Source organism: Trachurus japonicus, chromosome 19 (genome assembly GCF_045865225.1).
Source record: "Trachurus japonicus isolate A0001 chromosome 19, Traja_1.0".
NCBI lineage: Eukaryota > Metazoa > Chordata > Actinopteri > Carangiformes > Carangidae > Trachurus > Trachurus japonicus.
Window position 1 is genome coordinate 21,693,166 of NC_140925.1, and position 23,340 is coordinate 21,716,505.

Consider the following 23,340-nt stretch of genomic DNA (forward strand, 5'->3'; position numbering starts at 1 on the left):
GGGAGCGAGGTGACTGAAACACTGCACAGAGTCCGTAGCTTAAAACAAAAACACCAAACAAATACGAAAAATACAATAACATTCCTTTTAAATTAGTGACTTTTCGAGCTCGGCTGACGCTAAGCATTAATTAACGGTGGCGACTTTCTGAGCTAAATCAGTGAAGCAGCTCCCTAGCTAGCTCATACATAGAAAATAATAATTATGACGTTGGGTCTTATTGTCTGATTAATAACGTGTGTTATTTCAGTGTTTTGTTTCAGTGGCAACAGTGAAATGTTTTGTTGTCTTATGTAAGCGCCACATTCAGCGGTGTGATTCATTGCCTCACTGCAGTTTAACTGTTTTCAACAGGTTATTTTTTATGACACACAGTTGAGCTGGAATGAAAAGCACACAATAATATATTGACATGCAGGACTGTCAATTAGTAACAGAATTAATGCACAAGAGTTTGGGAATAGTTTCTTTATTGAGATGGTAAAAACAGGAGCCTATTGGTGTAAAGACTAACCTATTCTCCACACAGTTATTATGAAGTAGTTCATAAGGTGTTTTTGATAATAAAAAACTGTCTTATTTCCGTTTCTGTTAAAAGAGACACTGTTCTCCATATCAAAACAACCCAACTGCCCCTGCAAGTGAGGTCCTGTATTGAGTCTGGAGCAACAAAGACCCCCATTCTGCCCTGACACTGGAGATGTTGTCCTGGCTAGAGTGAGGTCTGTGTCCTGGGACGGCGCAGTGCCAGCCAGCAAGAGATGATCCATGCATGTTGGCACAGTCGAGGTAGGCCGGGGTTGGAGGGGCGATGAGGGTGTGAGGTGTATGTGTGTTTCGAAGGGTATTTGGGGAGAAGGATCCTATCCACGTTGCTTTCTACTGAGAACTGCATTAGTGAGGGGTGCTGACAGATTTGAGTCTACCCCTGGGAACACCAGAGAGACTGTAGTCGCAGCTCTGTGTCTGTTCTCATGACTTCACTGCTGGGACAGACCCAGTTTTGCTGACTCCCAGTCTTCTTCTGTGTGACTGTGTGAACTGCTCAAGTTTGAAGGTATTTACTTGTCCCCGTAGATTTGAGCTCTCTGATATTTGGTTTGTGGTTCACAAGATCACCCCAAATTACCTCAGTGTGAATACTTTTTAATTGAACCTTACTTTTTGCAGAAGTTTATATTCACCAGTTGCCCAACGTGTTCTGTTGATTTTCATGGTTATTATTTTAATGGAGATTTTTCCTCAGCTTTTTATAAGCAATTTAACAGGCACTTTGAGCATCACAATATAGTACATATGAGTTTGACATTGTACTGGACCGAAATCAGCAGGCAGAAGCTGATTTCATTTTAGCTCTAAACTCTGTAAATATATCACTTTATTGACATTTCAAACATTTTTAGGCAAGAAAGTAGCCGTTTAGATCAGCAGTGTGTCGTTAATTTGTCTAAATACCAGCTGTTTACAATTTTGCTCGGACGAATTCGGCGCTACTCAAGCTGTTGTGACCAACGCACTTCCGGTTACTTTCAGAAAATAAAACACCAGTTGCCCTTTACATACAGAAAACCATAACAATAGAATTTGTACTTTTACTCTGAAATAGGAAGCTAACCTACCCTCGATGTAGCTAGCTTGAATCAAAATAAATAGTCTCTGCTTGAACCCTCCGTTTTGATCTCGTCCCGTTAGCGGCATTTGACCGCTCAAGATGCCTTACCGGAGAGTTTGTCAGCTCTGAGAGGAAGATCGGCCGTTTAGAGTTGCTGAGTGTCTCTGATGACTTTAGGTGGAGGCAGGCTAACACTACCCATACACTTCCAGTGTTTGAGCTAAGCTAATAACGGGCTCTGTCTCCCTTGTTACTGCACGTACAGTCGAAAGGATGGTGTCTATCTGCTTGTCATGGACTCGGGAGTGAGGCAAGACACGGACATTTTTTTTTTGCCGTATCCCTTTAAAATAAGGATTAGGGCCGGGACTTTAACTGATTAATTACGATTAATTAATTACACAAAAATTAACGCATTAAAAAAATTAACGCATTTTAATCGCACTTATTAAATTTTTTTTTTTTTTTTTTTTTTTTCTCACGTGTGTCTACGTGCGGTGCGCCCGCACGCGAGAGAGGCGGCAGTTTGAGAGGCTGACTGGCAGAGATGAGAGCTGGTGAAACGCTAGCATGGTTATTTAAAACACCATCTCTGATCTCTGCCTGCACATAGATACACAGACACGGGCGCACGCTAAATGTGCTATATAGCGCTAATTGCTCAGCTGCAGCGCTATATCTATGACCTGTCACTGTCACAGGTGCAGCTCATCTCATTATGATAGGACTTCACCCTCAGAGCTCTGTCTTCAGACTGTCCTGACCTGTCCCTGAACATCACACAGGGACAACATGGAGCTGCTGTGTGATTGGTTACTGAGTTTTATTAATGTTTACATCAGGCTGAGTTCAACAAATCAGTTTATGCTACTGTGATTTAAGTAGCCTAGTTAAATACTACAGTAATCATCATAGTGTATTGGCAGGAAAGACCATTTAATCTGTGTATCAAATATCGATTAATGAATTAATCGATAATTTGCATCCCTAGTCTGTTGGTCTTGGTTAAGTACCACCTTGAATGCTTAAGCTTATGTATTCAGTCATTCAATGGTATACTAAAATCCATGTGGAAAAAAATGCTTCTCACTGTTCTCAGGTCAAATATTTATATGCGATTAAAATGCAATTAATTGCGATTAATTAATTACAAAGCCTCTAATTAATTCGATTAATTTTTTTAATCGAGTCCCGGCCCTAATAAGGATATTTTGTTTTTTCTACAAAACTTTTTACTCTTTCTTTCTCTCTTTGGGCCCTAGTTTCGTCGACCAGGTGAAGTCTAGCATCAGCGCAGCTTCGCCACGCCAACGGGGTGTGGCCCAGGTCCATTTCGCAAGTTTGCTGGGCCGCGCAGTCAGACTTAGACTAGCGCAACCCCTCCCCTCGTCCCTCCCACCGGCGCAAACGGCAAAGAGGGAGGAGACAGGGCGGGAGGGAGACAGGAGGAGGAGAGAAAGGCGTGGAGTGGGTTTGACACAGCCGAGTCAGATCTTCACCAATCAAAGGAGCTCCTCTCCTCACCTTTAACTGCGCGGCGGGTGATGCGCGCTGCAAGTTTGTCATTTTATACTTTGACATGGACGGAGGAAACAGCGACGCCAGAGGCCGAACCTCTCCCAGGAGGAAACAGCTGTTTTGGTCCGGAGGTCCGAGCTCAGAGTGACCAATAATGAGTTTACTAATATACTTAACCAGGTTTGATCTGATATACTGAGAACCCCTACCCAATCTAAGAAACAACTAATACACTAATAAAGAAACTCACATTTATTCAAACCCTATGTAAGCAAGATGACAGGTGTACACTAATCACAACATAAACACAGACCATGTGGATTAAATCAGCGTAAAGGACTCGCGCTCTCTCTCTCTCTCTCTCTCTCTCTCTCTCTCTCTCTCTCTCTCTCTCTCTCTCTCTCTGTCCGTCTCTTTTTTTTCTGTGATAGAGATGCTGAGTATACTGTAGTAGGCTATATACTGACTATCTGATACCGAGGCTGTTGTGGTGGACTAAGAGAGATGATGATTTGTGTTTTGTTTTTCATTACGGCTGCGTGATGCGGTCGCTCTCCGCTAATGAATTAATAAGTAAATAAATAAATAAATAAATAAAGCGATCATCACAAGGGCAGAGTGGTATCTCGACACGGCAGCAACATGCAGTCATCCACCCTCAGTCCTGCTTTTGGGACATCCACAGCTGCTTTTCAGTGCCAGTTCGTCCCTGCTGTGTTAATTCAGGTGGAGTTTCCATTACGCTGCCGACAGCCTTTGATCTCTGCTTTGATCTGACGTCAGATGTGACGGGACAATCTATATAGATATAAATTCACGTGTTGATTCCGTTAGTTGCATTAAATAGTGGTTATTGTGGATATTTATTGCATTGAAATGTGTCTGGAACTGTGGAAACCTGCCTGTGAGGTCTTGGTGACGTGTGTGCACTGCAGGTCAGTCAGCCAAACTTCCACTGCACCTGCTGCGCTTCGCGCTGCGCTGAGACTAGGGGCCCTAGTTTGCTGGCGCAGCGCAGGTGGCGCAAGGTAGCGCAGCCGGTCTAATGCAAGTTTCGACCAGCGCAGCCTAGCGCAAAGTCAGATTGGAAGATTGGCAGATCGCGCTGCGCTGAGATAGGCGTGGCCGCGCAGCAGGGGGAGGCGTCACAGATTCAGCTTGGTGCAGTGGAAGTTTTGTCCGAAAATGTCCCGCCGAGGTTGCGCTGAAAGCTCGCCACCTCCAACCAGGTCTATTCTCAGCGCAGAGCGAAGCGCAGCAGGTGCAGTGGAAGTTTGGCTGACTGATCTGCAGTGCACACACGTCACCAAGACCTCACAGGCAGATTTCCACAGTTCCAGACACATTTCAATGCAATAAATATCCACAATAACCACTATTTAATGCAACTAACGGAATCAACACGTGAATTTATATCTATATAGATTGTCCCGTCACATCTGACGTCAGATCAAAGCAGAGATCAAAGGCTGTGGCACGCGCAATGGAAACTCCACCTGAATTAACACAGCAGGGACGAACTGGCACTGAAAAGCAGCTGTGGATGTCCCAAAAGCAGGACTGAGGGTGGATGACTGCATGTCGCTGCCGTGTTGAGATACCACACGTTGTGATGATCCCCTTTATTTATTTATTTACTTATTAATTCATTAGCGGAGAGCGACCGCATCACGCAGCCGTAATGAAAAACAAACACAAATCTTCATCTCTCTTAGTCCACCACAACAGCCTCGGTATCAGATAGTCAGTATATAGCCTACTACAGTATACTCAGCATCTCTATCACAGAAAAAAAAGAGAAAAAAAGAGACGGACAGAGAGAGAGAGAGAGAGAGAGAGAGAGAGAGAGAGGAGGACAGAGAGAGAGAGAGAGAGAGAGGGAGGGAGAGAGAGAGCGCGAGTCCTTTACGCTGATTTAATCCACATGGTCTGTGTTTATGTTGTGATTAGTGTACACCTGTCATCTTGCTTACATAGGGTTTGAATAAATGTGAGTTTCTTTATTAGTGTATTAGTTGTTTCTTAGATTGGGTAGGGGTTCTCAGTATATCAGATCAAACCTGGTTAAGTATATTAGTAAACTCATTATTGGTCACTCTGAGCTCGGACCTCCGGACCAAAACAGCTGTTTCCTCCTGGGAGAGGTTCGGCCTCTGGCGTCGCTGTTTCCTCCGTCCATGTCCAAGTATAAAATGACAAACTTGCAGCGCGCATCACCCGCCGCGCAGTTAAAGGTGAGGAGAGGAGCTCCTTTGATTGGTGAAGATCTGACTCGGCTGTGTCAAACCCACTCCACGCCTTTCTCTCCTCCTCCTGTCTCCCTCCCGCCCTCTCTCCTCCCTCTTCACCGTTTGCGCCGGTGGGAGGGACGAGGGGAGGGGTTGCGCTAGTCTAAGTCTGACTGCGGGGCCCAGCAAACTTGCGAAATGGACCTGGGCCACACCCCGTTGGCGTGGCGAAGCTGCGCTGATGCTAGACTTCACCTGGTCGACGAAACTAGGGCCCTAGACCTGGTTGGAGGTGGCGAGCTTTCAGCGCACCCTAGGCGGGACATTTTCGGACAAAACTTCCACTGCACCAAGCTGAATCTGTGACGCCTCCCCCTGCTGCGCGGCCACGCCTATCTCAGCGCAGCGCGATCTGCCAATCTTCCAATCTGACTTTGCGCTAGGCTGCGCTGGTCGAAACTTGCATTAGACCGGCTGCGCTACCTTGCGCCACCTGCGCTGCGCCAGCAAACTAGGGCCCTTTATCTTAAACACACTGAGGGCCTTTGGGCACACAAAGGTAATTACCAAGGGTTGAGAGCCAGGAAATGAGAGTGGTTCCTTCGTGTCCCCTGGGGTTGTCATGTTGTATCATGAATCAAGATAGATAAGAGGAGGACCCTATACTCTGACTGAGAGGAGATAAGGCACATGTGTTGCCATGTTTAGTGCTGAACACTTCCCCTTTCTTAGTTGAAACCTCCAAATTCCAGCCAAATTATGCACTAAGCATTGGAGGCATTATCATATAATAGAGACCTTTTTTTAAAAAAAAAGTGAGAGACATAATTATTTTGCAAACTTCTCATGTGAAAGCTGTAGAGATCATCCATTGTTGGGACGAATCAAGAGTATGTGGAGAATTTTAAAATTTCTGACTTCCGTGACCTCCAGTGGTGATATTAGAAAAAGCTGGAAGGGAATGCGTACGTACGTATGTTCCCATTGTAATAGTAGAAGTGATTCGGCCAGTGTGAAGCTACACAATAAATAACTACTGATATCTGATATCTGATATGTGGTGAGGCATTTTACCATTCACACAGTGTTTTCAGTTATTGAGCTTGGTGAGGCCTGTTTTCAGGAGGGTCCAGGTAGACCTTTTAACTTATCACAAGAAGCAAGCAGGCAGAACCACAAATATTAACAACTGCATGCTTCAGTGAAGTGTCCCATAATGCCTATTCAGTAAGCTACAATACCCTGGAACTGGAACTACAGCCATCATTAATGTTACTAATTACACCTGTGCTTTTCCTGCTTTGATGTGCCACAATGTCTGCCAGCACATCGGTCTGTTAACATCTCCCATTGCTGTCTGTGTGTCTCCTTAGAGTTTGGTGACAAATTGTGCAGGTCTAACAGCAGCTGGGTGAGTGTGCCAGGCCTTCAGCAAGTTTACTGTTTATTTTTTGTTTAATGTAGCCCCAATTAGTGTGGCACAATTATGTCATCAGCCTCTCTGATTGGTTTTAGCTCTTACTAATTTCAGTGAGCTGGGTGAGATAATGGCCTTAAGAGTTTCAGATGACCATGAACAGAAGGCTGTTTTCTCGGCAGACATTTTGACCTGACATAGAAGGGAAAGCACAGGTGTTATAATAACATAAATGACGGCTCAGTTATGTTTGGAGTCTTCTAAAACGTGGTTCTCGAACAAAGAGATTTATTTAAATCAGCGGTAACATGTCATGATCCTGTTTTTTTTTATTTTGAAGCGTGGGTAGTTGGCTGTTGTGTCCCTTCCATTTGGGCAACAGACTACAAACATGCCTTAGGTATTGGATAAATTCCCATCACACTTGAGGACCTCAGAAGGTTCTGTTTGTACTTTTTGTCAACTCAGAAACACTTTGCTTTTCAGTTTTCTGACTCAAACATGTTGGAAAGCATTCTGTTGTGAAGTCTGCTTTTAAAAACACATAGTCAGTATCTCTTTATAGAATAACTACATTTATACTTCAGCATACCAATCACTACTCCTAATACAGTACTAAGCATCACTCGCTTGTTGTTAAATCTGTGATCACAGTGGAACGATTTGTACCAGTCTTTTCTTTTTGGCATATTTTTTTGAATGTAAATTTATTTGGACGCTCTACATTGTCCATGTGTAACAATTGCTTACGTATTCACTTCTCCTTATCAGACAGTATTCTCGAGGCAGCCAAGGGTAGTTATAATAATATAGACCTGACATATTCAGCCAGTATCTTTGATTGAGTGATACTATCACATGAGCTAACAGGGAGTACTTGTACCGGTGAAAGTGTTGGCCACAGAGCCACATGCGGCTTGACACTGAAGAGCTTTATATAGCCCCTTCAACACGATTTCCCCTCATTTTACTGTCATCAAGAGTCTAAGCTACAGGGAGTTTGTTCCAGCATTAATTATAACTAGTCTATATGGGCTGCCTGGGAGAGAGCCTGGTAAGGCCAATTCCTTGCATCTTTTCGCATCTTTTAACCGTCTCCAGAAGTCTTCAGTAGGTGTAACAGTTTTTGTTTTATATCATGAGAACAAATGTGTGAGCCCAGGACCCAGCTGGCTTAATCAACTGTTCCATGGGAATCACAGAAGGGACATTCCCAAGGGATCCTGGGTGGCTACTGTTACGTAATTTAGACAAAATATCATGAAGACACAGGAAAATCAAATTCTATCTATCTATCTATCTATCTATCTATCTATCTATCTATCTATCTATCTATCTATCTATCTATCTATCTATCTATCTATCTATCTATCTATCTATCTATCTATCTATCTATCTATCTATCTATCTATCTATCTATCTATCTAACTACTGTATCTATCTATTTGATCCATCAATCTATCTATCTATCTAGCCATCCTAATCTATTTTGATTACAGTATCCACTATTGGAAGTCTTTGTCTCTGTTGAGGTTGTGTCTGGTTCTTTCCCCAGCTGCACACTTTTCTTTTTTTTTTGGCCAGCGGGTTACGTGGCAACAGCCTCCATATGGTCATTAATAGGTTTTATTTGCAGGAGCTGTGAGTGTGAAGGGAGATGCTGGTGCACCAGTGGCATTCACAGCTCTATTGATACAAAGAACTGTTAAAAAATTGTTATTGGATTGTCCCATTTGAGGGTTCTGTAGAAATGGCCACTATACATATAAAGGTAATGTATGGCACTTTTGTGTTTCATATTTGCTTAACTCCATATCTGATATGTAAATAAATTATGGCCTACAGTGGACATGGACACATGGATGCCAAAAAACAATTTGCTCAAGACTACTTAAGGATTCTACCTGTTGATAACTATTTAAGGAAGTGAGGTCATAGTCTTCCAATCCCAATAGGCTATATACTCCTCCCATCTGTATGCCATGTGTGCAGGATTATATAGCAACCATCTCACTTGCGGAGCAGTTTATCCCAACATGCCCTTAATTATCCAGAACCTCTTGGCATCTAATCCTACTATGACATTACCAGTTTGAGATCACAGCTATCCAAAGATGGCTCACTTTCAGAGTCAAGTCAAATTCTGAGTCCTACAACCCATGTTACACTGAAGAAAAAGATCTATATGCTTTCATGCATGAGGCACTCATTAACACTGCCACTACTAATCCTGAAAGCCTCACTTACACTTTGTCTATGTTACCAAGCCACACAAAGCCTGACATACCCTGCCCAGGCCATGTTACATAATCAAACTTGGCAAAATCCTTTAGCATACACTCTGTGATCCCAATGTCAGTTTAGCGCTGAGACCCAACGCCTGAGCTCAGCACAACCAGTGGCCAGCATGTTAATCCTACATCTGCCACTCACTGTTGGTGATTTAATCACCCCAACCTGAATTATTTAGAAAGAACTGATGGCCACAGATTTCGTGCAAAGAATCTAGGATTGTTCATCAGTTAAAAATTTGTTCAGTGGTGCTGATGACGGCTTTGCACTTGCAAGCACGATTACTTGCATAACTCTTCCAACTACTTACTAAAGGTGGCCCTGAGTTATCGTAGATTTTTATGTACATGTTTATGTCATGTATATCTTTTTATATAAACATTTTTGCTTTGAAAATTGTTTGTTGTGCTGCATGCAATGTGTCTTACTTAACAAATATATTGTTGAAATCCAGATTTTATTTTTTATTTTTTAGAATGTAGTTTACCAAGCAGGCAGCAGCAGTGACTGTTATGACATTCAGGTCATCTAAGTTTATGTAACAAATAGCCTTTAAATTAGAACCTGCATGATGACATTATTCCAATCCTAAATTATATTATAGCCTACCTGAAAATCAAATTTGCTGATAAATCAGCTCAACCAATTATATTGGTTTATATCAGTTTATTATAAAGAGGCATCATGTTTGTTTGTGTAGTCATAACAGTACAGAAATGCTAAGCATTTTTTTTGTGTCATTTAGAAACAGTATCTCCATTATGTAGGGTTTCAGTCAGAGAAAATTGACAAGCAATTCTCACAATAAAAGCAAAATCACCACTTGTCACATTGTGTGACACGTGTCATTTCTTAACTTTAAAATACCATAGTGCAGGCCCAAAATATCCAGTGTTGGTTAGGCTTTGGTGAACCATGTTACAAGAAGATCTAAAATACAGACACTATGCAATAGGGTTTTTGCACAGGAAATATTTGACTTGCCATGTCGGGAAACACACAGATGCCATTAATGACTCTCTCTATTCTGTTAAAATGTCTCAGTAAGACATGACACGATGCTCAATACCAGGACCCTGAAGATAAAGGAACTACATGGAATTCAGACATCTTTTTTTTTTTTTTTTTTTTTTTTTTTTACAGCTGTACTGTACATGTCAAAATGTCTTTGGTGAAAATACAGAGTGAGATTTAATACTAAAAAAAACTATCAAGGTTGCCTCAGGTCTGAGGTTGTAGGGAATAATGAGCACTCTGTGTTGTTTTCCCATTGATCTCACAAAGTCAGCTGCAGGCCCCAGTTCAGCAGGGCCAAAAGGCCCCTGGCCCTGCTAGTTGTTTGTGTGTCATAGTGATTAATTGATTAGCCTTCTTGAATAATTGGCCCAAGAATGGAGAATCATCTGACTGTGGTGACATGAATCTTGATCTCTCATCTCAGACAACTACTATGGTGATGTATTACCTCAGCTACCACCTCATCCATCGATTAGTCTACAGTTTGTATCGTATTTTACATTTCAATACAGCTCACGCTTGTGGACCACTTCCAACAAAAGAGAAAAACTCATATTTTTTCACAATTAGTTTTTAATTTAATAATTTAAATGACTTTAAATTAAACTCAAAAGCCCAGTAGACATTTTGCTGGACATAGGAAGACTTCTACAGAGGTCAAAGGTTTTTCCAATCATCCCTTTAAGAGAAATACCTGTTAAATCATGAGCATCTGTGCTGAAATGAAAATGAAACAACAGAAATTAAATCATTGAAAACTGAGACAAGAATCAAATTGTTGCCTCTCAAAAGTGATTTCATTGTAGTACTCTGATAAAAACAGATAAATATTGATTGCTATATTCTATCAAAAAGAACTTTGTATAAAAATAAGCAGGTTTGTTCAGCCTGTCTGCTCGCTATTATAATTTTCACAATGTTACTATGTTTTTTACACTATGAACTTATTTGTCTAAAACTTTTATATGTGTTTCTTTTTAAGGGCTCAGGTGGGCAACATCAAAGCTAAAACAATCTCTGAAAAAAAAATCAAAAGAAAGTATTAAATTATGCAATTCAGTGATGCAGCATAGAAGCTGTTGACGCTTCACCTTTCTTTACCACTGACATTTTGTGAGTAGGTGCAGAGGCTTCACACATCAGTGTATAAAACCTTCTCAGAAGGCAATGAGCATAATACATGTTTACGGTTGGTTAAAGAATGCTTCACTTATTAGACAATTTTTTCATTACACCCTACAATACTCTAAAAAAAGCAACATATAACCAAGGGAAATCATGGAGTCAAGCATACTGCTAGAGTTAAATGACTGTTAGGAAAATATTAGTCATTGTGACCAACAAAACAACCATTTTATGGTTCTCCTCTTTGTTTTCACCAAATCCTGTCGGTTGCAGTCTTTACACATATAGAAGATGTATGTGTGAAAGTTACAGTAACTGAAATTGTTTCAGAAGGGAATAAGGGATGCTTTTAAAATGCTATTGTCCATGCGAGAAAAATAAAGTTGTCATGCATTACAATTTTGTCTGATAAACTACTGTGTATAATGATAGCAAATGATTGAATCTACAAATACAACTTTATTTTCTTTTGACCTTTGATTGAACATGGATTTGTTTGAATTAATATATTTAATTAATTAGTAATGTTTTAAATCTGTAAAGAGACCGTTTACAAACATATTTTTTGGCATGTATCCGTTTTTCAAACTAAACTGTTTTTGGAAGAGGGAACAATCACTTGAAAACTTGAGTCTGAGCTACACTCTATTACTTTGGTATCAAATCTGAGTTAAAGATCTGCACAGAGAAATCATATGCATACCAGTACAATAAACACTAAAAAACGTAGGATCCTTCTCCTCACACCCCTCCTTTTACTGGTTATCTGTGAATCGAGAATTATAAATATGCTTGTTCAGTATAGAAAATCAGTAAGAATATGCTAAGTAAAATTATTCTGAAAGGTGTGCTTCAGTGTTTATTGCTTCCATTCAGACATTGGTCCAGTGTCGTAACTCATCATATTAGCATATTGCTAAATATGTGTGCAGATGTGGGTGATGTTTGTAGATGCAAAAGGATCAATATGAGGAGGGAAAAAAAGATGAGCTACTTTTTCTTTGCTGTGCTGCTGCTGGATGTTTGGACAGGAATGACAGTAATAACAGACTTTTAGCCAAAGATAGTCTTATACACGTGAATAATTGTACTTACTTAAGTATGTGTTTGTCATAGATTTCTTATATTTTATGTTGTCTTGTCATTAATCTATAAACAAGGTAGAATTTGAGATACTTGCCCTGTTAGTGGTATAGAGTAACAGAGTAACTAAACTGTAGCCAACTGTTGATATAAAGGGAATAGGCCCAGCTAATGTAAATTGGCTATGCCTGGACAATTCTAACCTTATTACCATAACGTGCAAAGGGCTGTAGACACATTTGCTTTTATGAAGCTTGTTCTTTTAGTATTTTGAACGGATTTGTATTTGGTGGTTAATCGCACGTAGACCTGGCTTGGTGATAGGGCCACTCTTATACCAAAGAAATGCGTAAGAAAAAAAAATCATTCATGCTTTTTACGTGTGCACATTAAAAAAAAAAGTTTAAATTTTTTTTTAGATATATTTGTTCAAATTATTGTGAAATATATTTAATTAACATTTTTCAAGCAGTTTTTCTAAGCATTAGGCATTGACTCAAGCAATGTCATCACATAATTTCATCTCACCTACAACTCAGTAGGATTTCTGTCCCCTGATACAGTTAACAATATGCATAGATTTATTTTTGAAGAGAACAAAAACAAATTGTAATCAATTTGTGACAGACATTACTGTGCGTTCACACCAAAAGCTTCCAAAGCTTCAAAAATGCCAGAAGTCATTTATTTTCAATGAGAGCCCGGCAACGTGAGCGACCAAAGCGTCAACTGCCGTCAGCCGCACTTCCAAAGCGTCCACACCCGACAAGAAGTTAAGTCTCTGACAACCAGTCAGAATAGAGGTTATCCTTGGGCTCCTTTAAATGACCACCATGATCAAACTTTGACATCAGTCACGTGAAGAGCAACCAAAGTGGTTAGAAATATTTTGCCACTTTGGAAGCTGTCTTGTCTGAAGAGCATCCTCGGGCGACTTTGCCTCATTGGAAGCTTTTGGTGTGAACGCACAGTTACAGTCTTAACTTCCACATAGAATGGAAGAAAACTTTTTAATACTCAACATTCAGGTTTTAGTTCAACAAGACTTTAAGGTGCATTTCTTCGTGGGGTTACAAAGTACAGATTGCTATTTTTCATGTATTAATTTGATCAATGCAGACCTTAATATTGCACCCTGTATCTTGAAAAAATGAAATCTTGGGAAACAAAAAATTGTTTATCATCGTTGGTTGTCCACTATTTGTGCTTTAGTTTTGTTTTACCTGACTTCTAACAATATTTATGGGACAGTGCAGCCAAATCATGATGTTAGCAGCAATGCTCATTTATGAGAGAGGGTTAAAACATTAGGCATTAAGAGATTTTATAAATAGTGTTTTCTATACAGTTATATTTCTGTTCGACATTCCTTTGTGTTCTTACATAGTGCAATTCATTTCGCCTATTCTACCTTCATTGGTAGATTTTGGGATCAGAATGAAGGTGTTGATTTATGTTGTTCTCAGTGGCTCACGGTCAGATGTTTTATCATGGCTCATTGCATCTTAAATCTACAGTGCATGAATTTTCAATGTGTCACTGAACGCAGGTCCAGCAGATTACAGCAACGCAAGGAGAGCTTAAGAGAAGCCTTGTAACACTATTATTTGTGCCCAAGAACAAGTGGAAATAGCAACTTCTATCTCTGAGAGGTGCTTTTGGAAACTGATACTGCACACAAAACATAACTTACCTAAGTAATGTATTTACACCTAAAATTTGATTACAAGGTTCTTGTCATAATAGTTTTTGATGCTCTATCATTGAACACGCTTAACTCAAAATGACCATGTGAAAAAAGATTCAAGTTTACATGAAGGAAGAAGGTCTTTCTCTAGCCTTTTCCTTGATTGTAGACATTCCTCACCACAATTTCTAAGCTGTGTACTCCTGCTTTCCCCTTTCCTTCCAGTTAAGTCCCTTTATTGTTGTCCTATTTCTTTTCCAATCTTTCACAGTAGTCAGCTTTTTCCTATGGCACTTTGCATTGTTCTGCATTATTACCCTTGGATAAAGTTATTGAAAGTTGACCCTGGGTCAATGGGCAGAGGTCATATTTCCGACTCTCTACGATATGACCTTTGATCCAGTGCCCTGGTGGCCTGTAAGCGTTCAAACTCATGTCGGCTGTTCCGGTCTGGACTGAGATTCGCCAGTGCCCTGCTCCCACCACCTACATCCTCCTCCTCATCATCACGGTTTAGGAAGGCCAACTCATTTTCATAGCAGAAGGAGTTAGAGCTGGGGACTAGGAACTTGTTCTCCACCATGTCCTTGGCACTGCAGCGGGGGGTGGACGGCACCTCGTAGGTTTTGTGAAAGTGAGAGTAATCCACCTTGTACAGGTTCTTCTCCTCAAACAAGACTGGCTCGAACCGGTGTCCCCAAAGGATCTCAGAGGCCAAGTAGGAGCTGCGAGCTTGCGTGGTCATGGCGGTCGCTTCAACCATCCCCTCCAAGATGACGACAATCTCAAAGTCTGCTGTTTCCAAGTCCTGTTTGCTGATCCCAAAAAGGGGACTCTCCTCATCTATCTCATGGAGAATAGTTATGGGTGAAACTAAGAAAATCCTGTCCAAGCCTTTATCAAAGCCCACATTAATGTCGATCTGGTCTAGAGGAATATATTCCCCCTCATCAGTGATCCGAGGTTTTATTAGCTGTGCCCTGACATGTGCTTCTACGATGTGGCTCTTGCGAAGATTCCCTACCCTCCACATGAGGCACAGCTTTCCATCCCGCATGGCAATGACAGCATTGTGGCTAAACAACAGTGTTTGTGCTCGCTTCTTAGGCCTTGCCATCTTGGCCATGATGGCGCCAATCATGAAACAGTCAATGATGCATCCCACTATGGACTGGAAGACCACCATAAAGACAGCCACTGGGCACTCCTCAGTCACACAGCGGTAGCCATAACCTATGGTCGACTGCGTTTCAATGGAGAATAGAAATGCAGCCACAAATCCATTGACTTGTAGGACACATGGAGTGAAGTTGTCATCTCCAGCTGGGTTATCCAGATCACCATGCAGCAAAGCAATGACCCAAAAGGCTAAGCCGAAAGCCAGCCAAGAGACAACAAACACAAGGGTGAAGACTACCAGCATCCATCGCCAGCGAATATCAACACAGGTGGTGAACATATCAGCCATGTAACGTTGTGACTTGTCGTCCATATTGGCAAACTGCACATTGCACTGGCCATTCTTTTTGACGAAGCGGTTGCGGCACTTGCGGCGTGTGTGGATCTTGCCATTGCCAAAGCCGTTCATGCCATGCATGGTAGTGAGGCGGAGGCCCTCTTCCTCAGATGACACAATGCTGTAGCGGTTTATCCTGCCCACACTCATGCTCCCGGCGCCGCCTCCAGCTGCAGGGTCAGAGCAGAAGGGCAGGCCAGAGTCCCAGTGTGTGATCGTGGCCCCTCACAGCTTGATCACCGGCTGAGCTGCATTTTAGTGAGTCATTGACAGGGAGCTGGGTGGGAGCCTTGTGGTTTAATCCAATCCCTGTAGAGCATGTCAAGAGAGAACAATATGAGCATTTTTCTGTGACATAATGGTCAAACCACAACATACCTGCCAAACAGCCAAACATGAAAGCTTTTAAGGACTGAATGGCAAAACATTGTTACATACAGTACAGTAGGTAACACTCACACACAGATTTTTATAACTTTCTCAAAAAGAAGCCTCCTGATGTTAATGGGTTATTACACAGCATTAGATGTCCATATGTTAAAGCCAAAATGAAAAAATCACCATCGTCACTACTAGTTTTTATGCTCTTCTTATGTAATATACAGTAGTGACCGCATCAAAGAGCTAAAAATGCACCCAATTAACTTGATTTTGATTTTTGATATGTTCTGACCTCTAATTTTCAACAGTTCCTCTTGATTCCTGTCAAAGTAAAAATTATTTTAAAATTCTCGTGTATTTTTATATAAACAGTACCATTGTTTATTATGAGTCCCTAATTAGCTATTATACATATTATATTTATAGTATTTTTACAGTTCATAGTTCTTTCCTTATTTTTGTCACCTCACATCCCCTCTCTCTGCCATCTTGGTCTCTTTAAACATCACGACTCAAAATCCAATTGGCCCTCACTGAAGGGTCCTCATGTCTTTTGATGTCGACTGGGTAAGTGAAGAGCTGGCCTCACAGCAATCCACTTCTGTCACATGGCATTTCCTGTGCTTTTCTCTTTCAAATTATAAAGAAGGTTGGCAGTAGAGACAACCTAAGTCATCACCTACCAGATGTTTATTATTATGTAATGGGAAAAAAATGAACAAGAGTCACTGCTCGTACCTAGTTAGGTGTTTAGTGCCTGTCATATTTTAGACCTACAAGTGATAGGAAGAGGTATCAAGTTAGTTTTCAGCATGTCTTGGTTGTATTTATAGTTTATCAGCAGCATGCCATGCAGTCATCACACATCAGCAGACAAGCTGCTCTCTATCTGTTTCTTTGTGGCCTATGTTTGCCGTGGTCCTTTCAGTCCAGTTCTTATAGAGGGTTATATATGTATTTAAACTCCTAAGGGAAGGAACTCGGTGCCACCGATTGCATGGACCTGCAATTCCAGATGCTACATATAGGGATGGAGTGAGGACTGTTTATTTGACCTCATTCTGTACAAATTGCAGTACTATTAATCATGTCATAGGGTGCGGTAAATTTATTGTGCGTTCCCATGGTACTCCATACAAGTAGGTAACTGATTTCTCTCCTGTGTACTGCCATGAATGACATATTCATTTTAAATACATACTGGAAATTAAGTTTACAAGAATGTAACAAGATTAGACATACAATTCACTTTACAACATAAAGTACGCACTAATTGTGTATGTGTCAAAGTGTTACATGGCTGTACAGCTGACAAATGATTGTCTCAGTCAGGCGGCAGATAACATGGCCACTGTGCTGGATGTTGAGCCTCAGGGTCAAGGAGTTTTACCCATGGGAAGTGGACTGAGGCCCCTCTGGGTGCAGACAGCTTTTATCGCCTGGCCACATCCGTTCTGTGTCCGCCTGCCTGATTTGGGCCCTAAAGACTTGACGGTTCACTCATGTGCGCTCCCAAATCCCAGGTGCCCTGCCGTCTGCCACACACTCACACTAACTCCCTCATCACTCACACTCTTTCAGGTGGAAGTTCTCCTGATCTGCAGCCAGATTACCTCATGCACAACCCTAAATTTGTCCTTTAGGGGTCAAATGCATATCTGTGATCAGGAAAACATACTGTAGCTAATTGTTATGTTCTATTTTTATACCTCCAAAGTCTTTTTTTTCTCTTCCCTTTGACAATATATTCCCAAAAGAGCGTAGCCGATAATGCAAAAAATATTGTTCCTACCACTCCTGACCAGATATGTAAACATGTTATTATGTAAACAACACTAGATTGTCTGATCCTTTTCAATTATGTCTACCACTTGATTTTTACTTAGACAGTTTAATTAGCCAGGTTAGTGTTGGTTCATCTATGGAATGACAGGTGGGCTTTGCTGATTGACATGGTTACCACACTGAGTATGTTATGTAACTGAGATTCATCTTTCGCCTGACTGTCTTCTCTACATATCACATTATACATCTTTCTCTCCACAATTCATGCATGACCTGAGCAGCCCTACACGGTGCACAGTCTCCATATCACACTGTAGTCATGCAGTGTCAGGTGTCAAGTGAATTGGTCAATTGAAAGTAAAAACGCTCCTGTGTCTTTGTAGTCATTAGTACTTGAGAGACTCAATAGAGAGCTTTTGCTGTAGGTGCATGGAATTTTTTTTTAACAGAAGTTTAAAGACAGCTTGGTGCTTTAACATTAATCTTTGTCACCAGCTCTTTGGCAAGTACAGGTGAGAGACGAATAGCTTTACATCTTAACTCTTAAGTTAGAACTTAAACAGGGGAGTATATTCACGTAATTGAAATGGTGTTTATATGGACAAACAAATAACCTTTTACTGGCACAATGTGTCTTTTTTTCAAATAAAAAAAAAGGGATTCAAAACAAGGGATTGGAACCAGCTATTACCCATAGGACCCACAGGATTTAACAAAAAAAACTACTAAACCTTTCTGCAGCTGTTAAAAAAGTGTAGATATAGTTGTTGTCACGTATTTGTCCTTGTATTGAGACAAGTGTCAACCTGCTTGAAGTGATAACACATTCTAATCCTGTGTTTTGAATTTGGTTTGACCTTTTTGTTTATATTGGGATCACAGATTATGCCTTTAAATTGTTAATTCCTGTAGCACTGCACCACTACCATGCAAAGCTTACACTACGGGCAGCATTAAATGACAGCTCAAAGGGAGGTCTTTAATTGTGTATTGTTATGAAAGCACTTGGAGTATAGAGTGCATCCATAACCAAAGAATAAGCATCTTTGATTCACAAGGCGGAACACAGGAAGTGATTTGCGTTACTGCCAATAATTTCTCAAATAACCTTTTGTGACCTAGTCTGCTGTGTGTCCTCTTGGGGAGTTGAGAGGAGCTACTAGGGGAGATGATAAGCTTTCAGCTGATTAGGATGAATAGAATGAATAATTGGATGTGCAAAATAATGGAGGGGATTGGGAGGAACAATGAGGTGGAGCAGGAGAGGGTACTTCATCTCAAGACAGACATGCAGGAAACTGAGCTCAACCACTACGATCCCGGCCCACCTCCCAAGGCCATTGTGAAGGAAGAGTCGAGGCTCAGGTATCATTGTATTTTCCTATAGCTCACCGCGCGTAAACTCATCTCATCTCAAGTGACCTACAGGTATTTTCCTATAGAAAGGAACACTACTTGACCATGCAGAGTTGCTGCGTGAGTGGCAGTGTCTTGTACAAGGTGCTTTTTTAGTTGTTATCTACAAATGTAACACAACAATTGGTGACATTTTGTATTATTTCAAATCCTGTTAGACAAAGAGACAATGTAGAAATATAAGAACCAGACAGTAACCAACCCTGGGGGCTGATAGACTTGGTATGTAGGCCATCCCCTGTGCTGAGATGCCAGCTCAGGTGATTGTTGAGAGAAGTGGTAGAGAGAAGTGTTCATAAAAACCTGAGTCACCTTCTCACATTGTTAGAACAGCTGGTATAATCTATGCAAGTAGAACAAAATCTAGTTTTTTGCTAGCTGCACCTGTAGCTTTTCCACCGTTCAAACACCTGGTTCTCATTGATTGATCATTCCCACATGTGAGCTTCTCTCTGGGCTTTTTTGATCTTTATTTGTGCAGTTTTTTAATTACTTGTACCCATTCACAAAGGCTGAATCACCCATATTAAACCTGAACTCTGTAATTTCCAATTTTAAGCGACACCTGTTGGTCAAAGCACACAAGCTTAGATACAGTCTTGCTCTATGTTGTACATTAAATCATACGACAGGATATATAAGATGTTTGCTGTGCGTTTCCTATGATATTGCATCTTTTTTTTTCTAAAAGATGTTATATTTTGTGTTTTCACTCAGTCCTCTTCATGGTAATATGCTCTTTGGATAATAAAAGTGAATCAAACTGAACTAAGCTGAGATGAAAAGCAGGATGAGGTCATTGAACTGTCAGGCAATGTTGCATAATATTTATTCTCCTCGTCCTCTCCTCTCCTCTTTTGTACCTTCACATCAGTCATTTCTTTATACGCTGATAGAAACATGTCCTACTGTACCTGAAGCAATAATTTATCCATTAATACTTGCCCATATCTTTCCTCCAGTATTGTCATGCTAAATTAGATTCTATTGTTAGTTATCTGATATAACACCTGCTCAAAATTAGGTGCCTGAAAAGCGCTCAAGTGTTAACCAGCAGCTTTGCTACCAAGGTTGTTTGTTCAGTTCGAAATGCAAAGTTGTGCTGCAGAAAAGTGTTGGTTTCCATTGGTCGGATTTGTGATTCTGCTGTCACCAGGAGACGAGGTGATATTTTCATTTTTAACAAGGAAACTATCATTGATTTGTCAATTAATTGTCAACAATGAAACTGCTGTCGACTGAATAATTGATTATTTGATCATTTCAGCTGCACAACTGTTATGCAATGTGCTGTAAATCCCCTAACTCTGCTTTACTGTCTTAGTTAAAAAGCCGTGATATGGATCAAGATGACGTAGAGATGGAAGCCACGCTAATATTGTAGACTCAAATTTCATTAATTTCAAGATATCATTTTTGTTTTATCTAACTTGTAATCGATGCCTTTCTCTTCCTTCCAACTTGATATCATCTGTTTTGTTTTAAACCTCCTCGGAGATGGCAGCCTGTCAGTATCAGTCCATGATATGAACAGGAAAGGCCTTCTTCTCCAGTCCAAAATCCAAGTTAAGTTAAAGACTTAAGGTGATTGACCTGTAAATCCACATCAGCTTTAAAATATTAAAGGTAGCTGTGTTCTACAAAGATGCTTTTCTGCCCTACAAAAGATATGTCAGTAAACTTACTTCTTTTTTTCTTTTTTTAGCTCTGAACCCTGATGCAATCAATTAAAAAACAATTAGTGAAGACTTGAACTTATGGTGTTTACATTAACATCAGGTGCAGAGGCAAGTAATTACAGCATTTTTAGAGACGTGCTTCGACAAAAAGATGAGGATGAGTAAGGTCATCAAATTTAATTTTGCTGCAACATTTGCAATTAGTTACCACTCTCGTCTCATTTCGAACGATTCTATGTGCTGTCTCTGAACAACTGGTTTAAAATGAATATATAAATTGATAACAATTAGACGTCTGATTGAATTTCAGTACAATGACTGAGTGTGCTCTACAGGGAATGCCTAAAAAAGTACACAGTCATCCACTGCCACTTTTATAACACCACAGACCAATGACATCTGACGAATATTGATATGACAATCATTCTGCAAGTTTGAAGTGAAGTTTTTCTGTCATTCTCTTACCTTTATTTCCACCTGTCCTCCACCAGCCTGCAGATGTAAAAGGTTTTATCTTTTTCTTTTTTTCTCTCCAAGTGTCCCTGTTAGCCAAACTGAGGCATTCTCTGCATCTGCCGCGGCAGCTGCTCCTGCTTTGTGTGTTACTCTAACACTGGAGAAAACCACTCCATCATCTTCAGCACAAGGCACAGACCCCCTTTGAATTTCTTCATCCTTGCTTGATCTCTTGTCTCTCTCTTTTTCAGGAGCTGTTGCGAGCGCAGATGAAATGCAGTTTTGACCAGGCTGAATCACAGCAGAACCTTGGGCCAAGCCGCCGCCGCTCAGTCAGCGCTGGATGTGCGAAACAGGTGTGACACGTTTAATGAGGACTATCCCAGTAAAAATTCAGGTTTTTGTAACTCCATCTTCTGAGGAAATTTCTTCAGCTCATCCTTTATCTCTACTGACATGAAGTCTACCCTTCAGATTTCCCATAAAACTGTACAATGCTACCTCACAGCTTATTAACTGAATAGCTCTCTTTATCAATCTTTTGCAATCTGATCTACTTGGACTGCTGTTCTCTCTCTCTCTTTCTCCCTCACACACACACACTCTCTCTCTCTGTCTTTCTCACTCTCGCACTCTCTCTCCCCCTGACTATTTCTTGATCGCTCTTTCCCTCCCTCTCTCCCTTCCTCTCTCCCGTGGTGTCACAGAAGCTGCCATTTGCAGCCTCCCTCCTTCCCTCCCCCTCCCTGTCTCTTTTCTCTCCTCCCCTCCTCTCTTTCTTTCTCTTGTTGTCTCTCTCTCTCCCTCCCTCCCACATCATGGCACTACCAGTTGACAGCAACTTGATGCACAGACGTATCATTGAGAAATCACAAGCATACAATCCTCTATTGTATTTGATCACATGTTAATCAAAAGTAAATGGAAACGACATTATGAGGATGAAAGGCTTTCACAATGACTTCCCACATAAAATTAACAACCCAGAATTTGCTGCCTTTTTGAGCCCATCTGCTCTGCCTTTACTCAGTCTTGTTATACCACCATTTACCCTAATAGAGAAAGGCTGTTTTATTAAAGATCCTCTGTTAATGCAGAGCAAATTCACCTGGCCTTTGCAGCATCAGGTGAGAATATTATATGTTGCACAGCTGCAACATGACCAGGCCAAATCTTTCTGTATCTTTCTGACCTGCAGTTGCTGTAATGAAAGACACTTATGTGTGCTGTGCAGTGTTTATCAATATATCATGCTGCTGGGTGCACTGTCTCAGTGCAGAGTGATGCCTTTCACACTTGTCACCAACAACTAATCAGCAACAATTGACCTGAGGATGTGGGTATATGTGCCCATGTGCATGTGTGTTTGACAATATGACAGTCTAGCCACACCAGGACTCCTGTGTCAGATGAATTGAAATTGAAGTATGCCACTCACTGTATTAGTCAGCTCTCGTCTTTCATTATATTCAGTAGCACTGATCAACATAAAGTCTTGACGGAGAAGCTGCTTCCAGTTTTTTGTGCAGGACTGTAGGTTTCCCCACGCCTGCATCTCTGAAAATTTTTTTCCGTGTCTCTGGTTTTTGCCATCAGTTGTTTTTTTTTAAGAGCGAGCCATAGCTTTTTCCCCATCACCAACACTGTTGAGTACATTAGCGTTACCCTTGACAGCTTCGAAGTGTGACATTATCCTCAGAGCTGAGTGCCTACTCCCCTTTTCTCACGTCTTTTCAGGGAGCCGGTCATCAGTCAAACGCTAAAAGAGATGACAATTAGTAAGGGAGGGGGGCTGAAAGAGTGAGAAGTTTCTAAATACAGCCATACTGGCTCAGCCTCAGCTTTATCACTAATGATTCATCAGTGCAGGAACTCTCTCTTTTTTCTCTTTCTCTCTCTGTGCTCCTATTTTTTTCTCCCTTGCAGCCTCTGATTTCAGACTTCTAAGGGTGATTTGCAATAGCCTGTGTGTGATCATCACCAGGCTATTGTGTTTGGCCGAGGACGTCAACTAATGGAGCTCAAAGCGTCCTTTTAAAGCGCCTCTCGGTCTGTGTCGGCAACAGGCGCTGTACCGGTTCCTGCATAATGTAAGGCTGCGCCGCCATGGCACTGCGAGCCTGGAGAA

General features: G+C 41.1%; 1 protein-coding gene and 1 long non-coding RNA gene across 3 annotated transcripts in view; one reads left to right on the forward strand and one right to left on the reverse strand.

Moving 5' to 3' along the window:
- The first annotated feature begins 602 nt into the window (after positions 1-602).
- The window catches only part of LOC146967970 (uncharacterized), a 39,721-nt gene continuing 16,983 nt past the window's right edge, over positions 603-23,340 (forward strand). For both annotated transcript variants that reach the window (XR_015034437.1, XR_015034436.1), the window contains exons 1-2: positions 603-789; positions 21,464-21,568. This is a non-coding gene — a long non-coding RNA (uncharacterized LOC146967970). The remainder of the gene's footprint in view (positions 790-21,463; positions 21,569-23,340) is intronic.
- On the reverse strand, positions 13,262-21,986 carry kcnj12a (potassium inwardly rectifying channel subfamily J member 12a). The gene is made up of 2 exons (XM_085762317.1): positions 21,222-21,986; positions 13,262-15,804 (listed from the first exon to the last, which is right to left on the reverse strand). The coding sequence occupies exon 2, from the start codon at positions 15,643-15,645 to the stop codon at positions 14,344-14,346; it is 1,302 nt and encodes a 433-aa protein (XP_085618443.1). The 5' UTR covers positions 15,646-15,804; positions 21,222-21,986; the 3' UTR covers positions 13,262-14,343.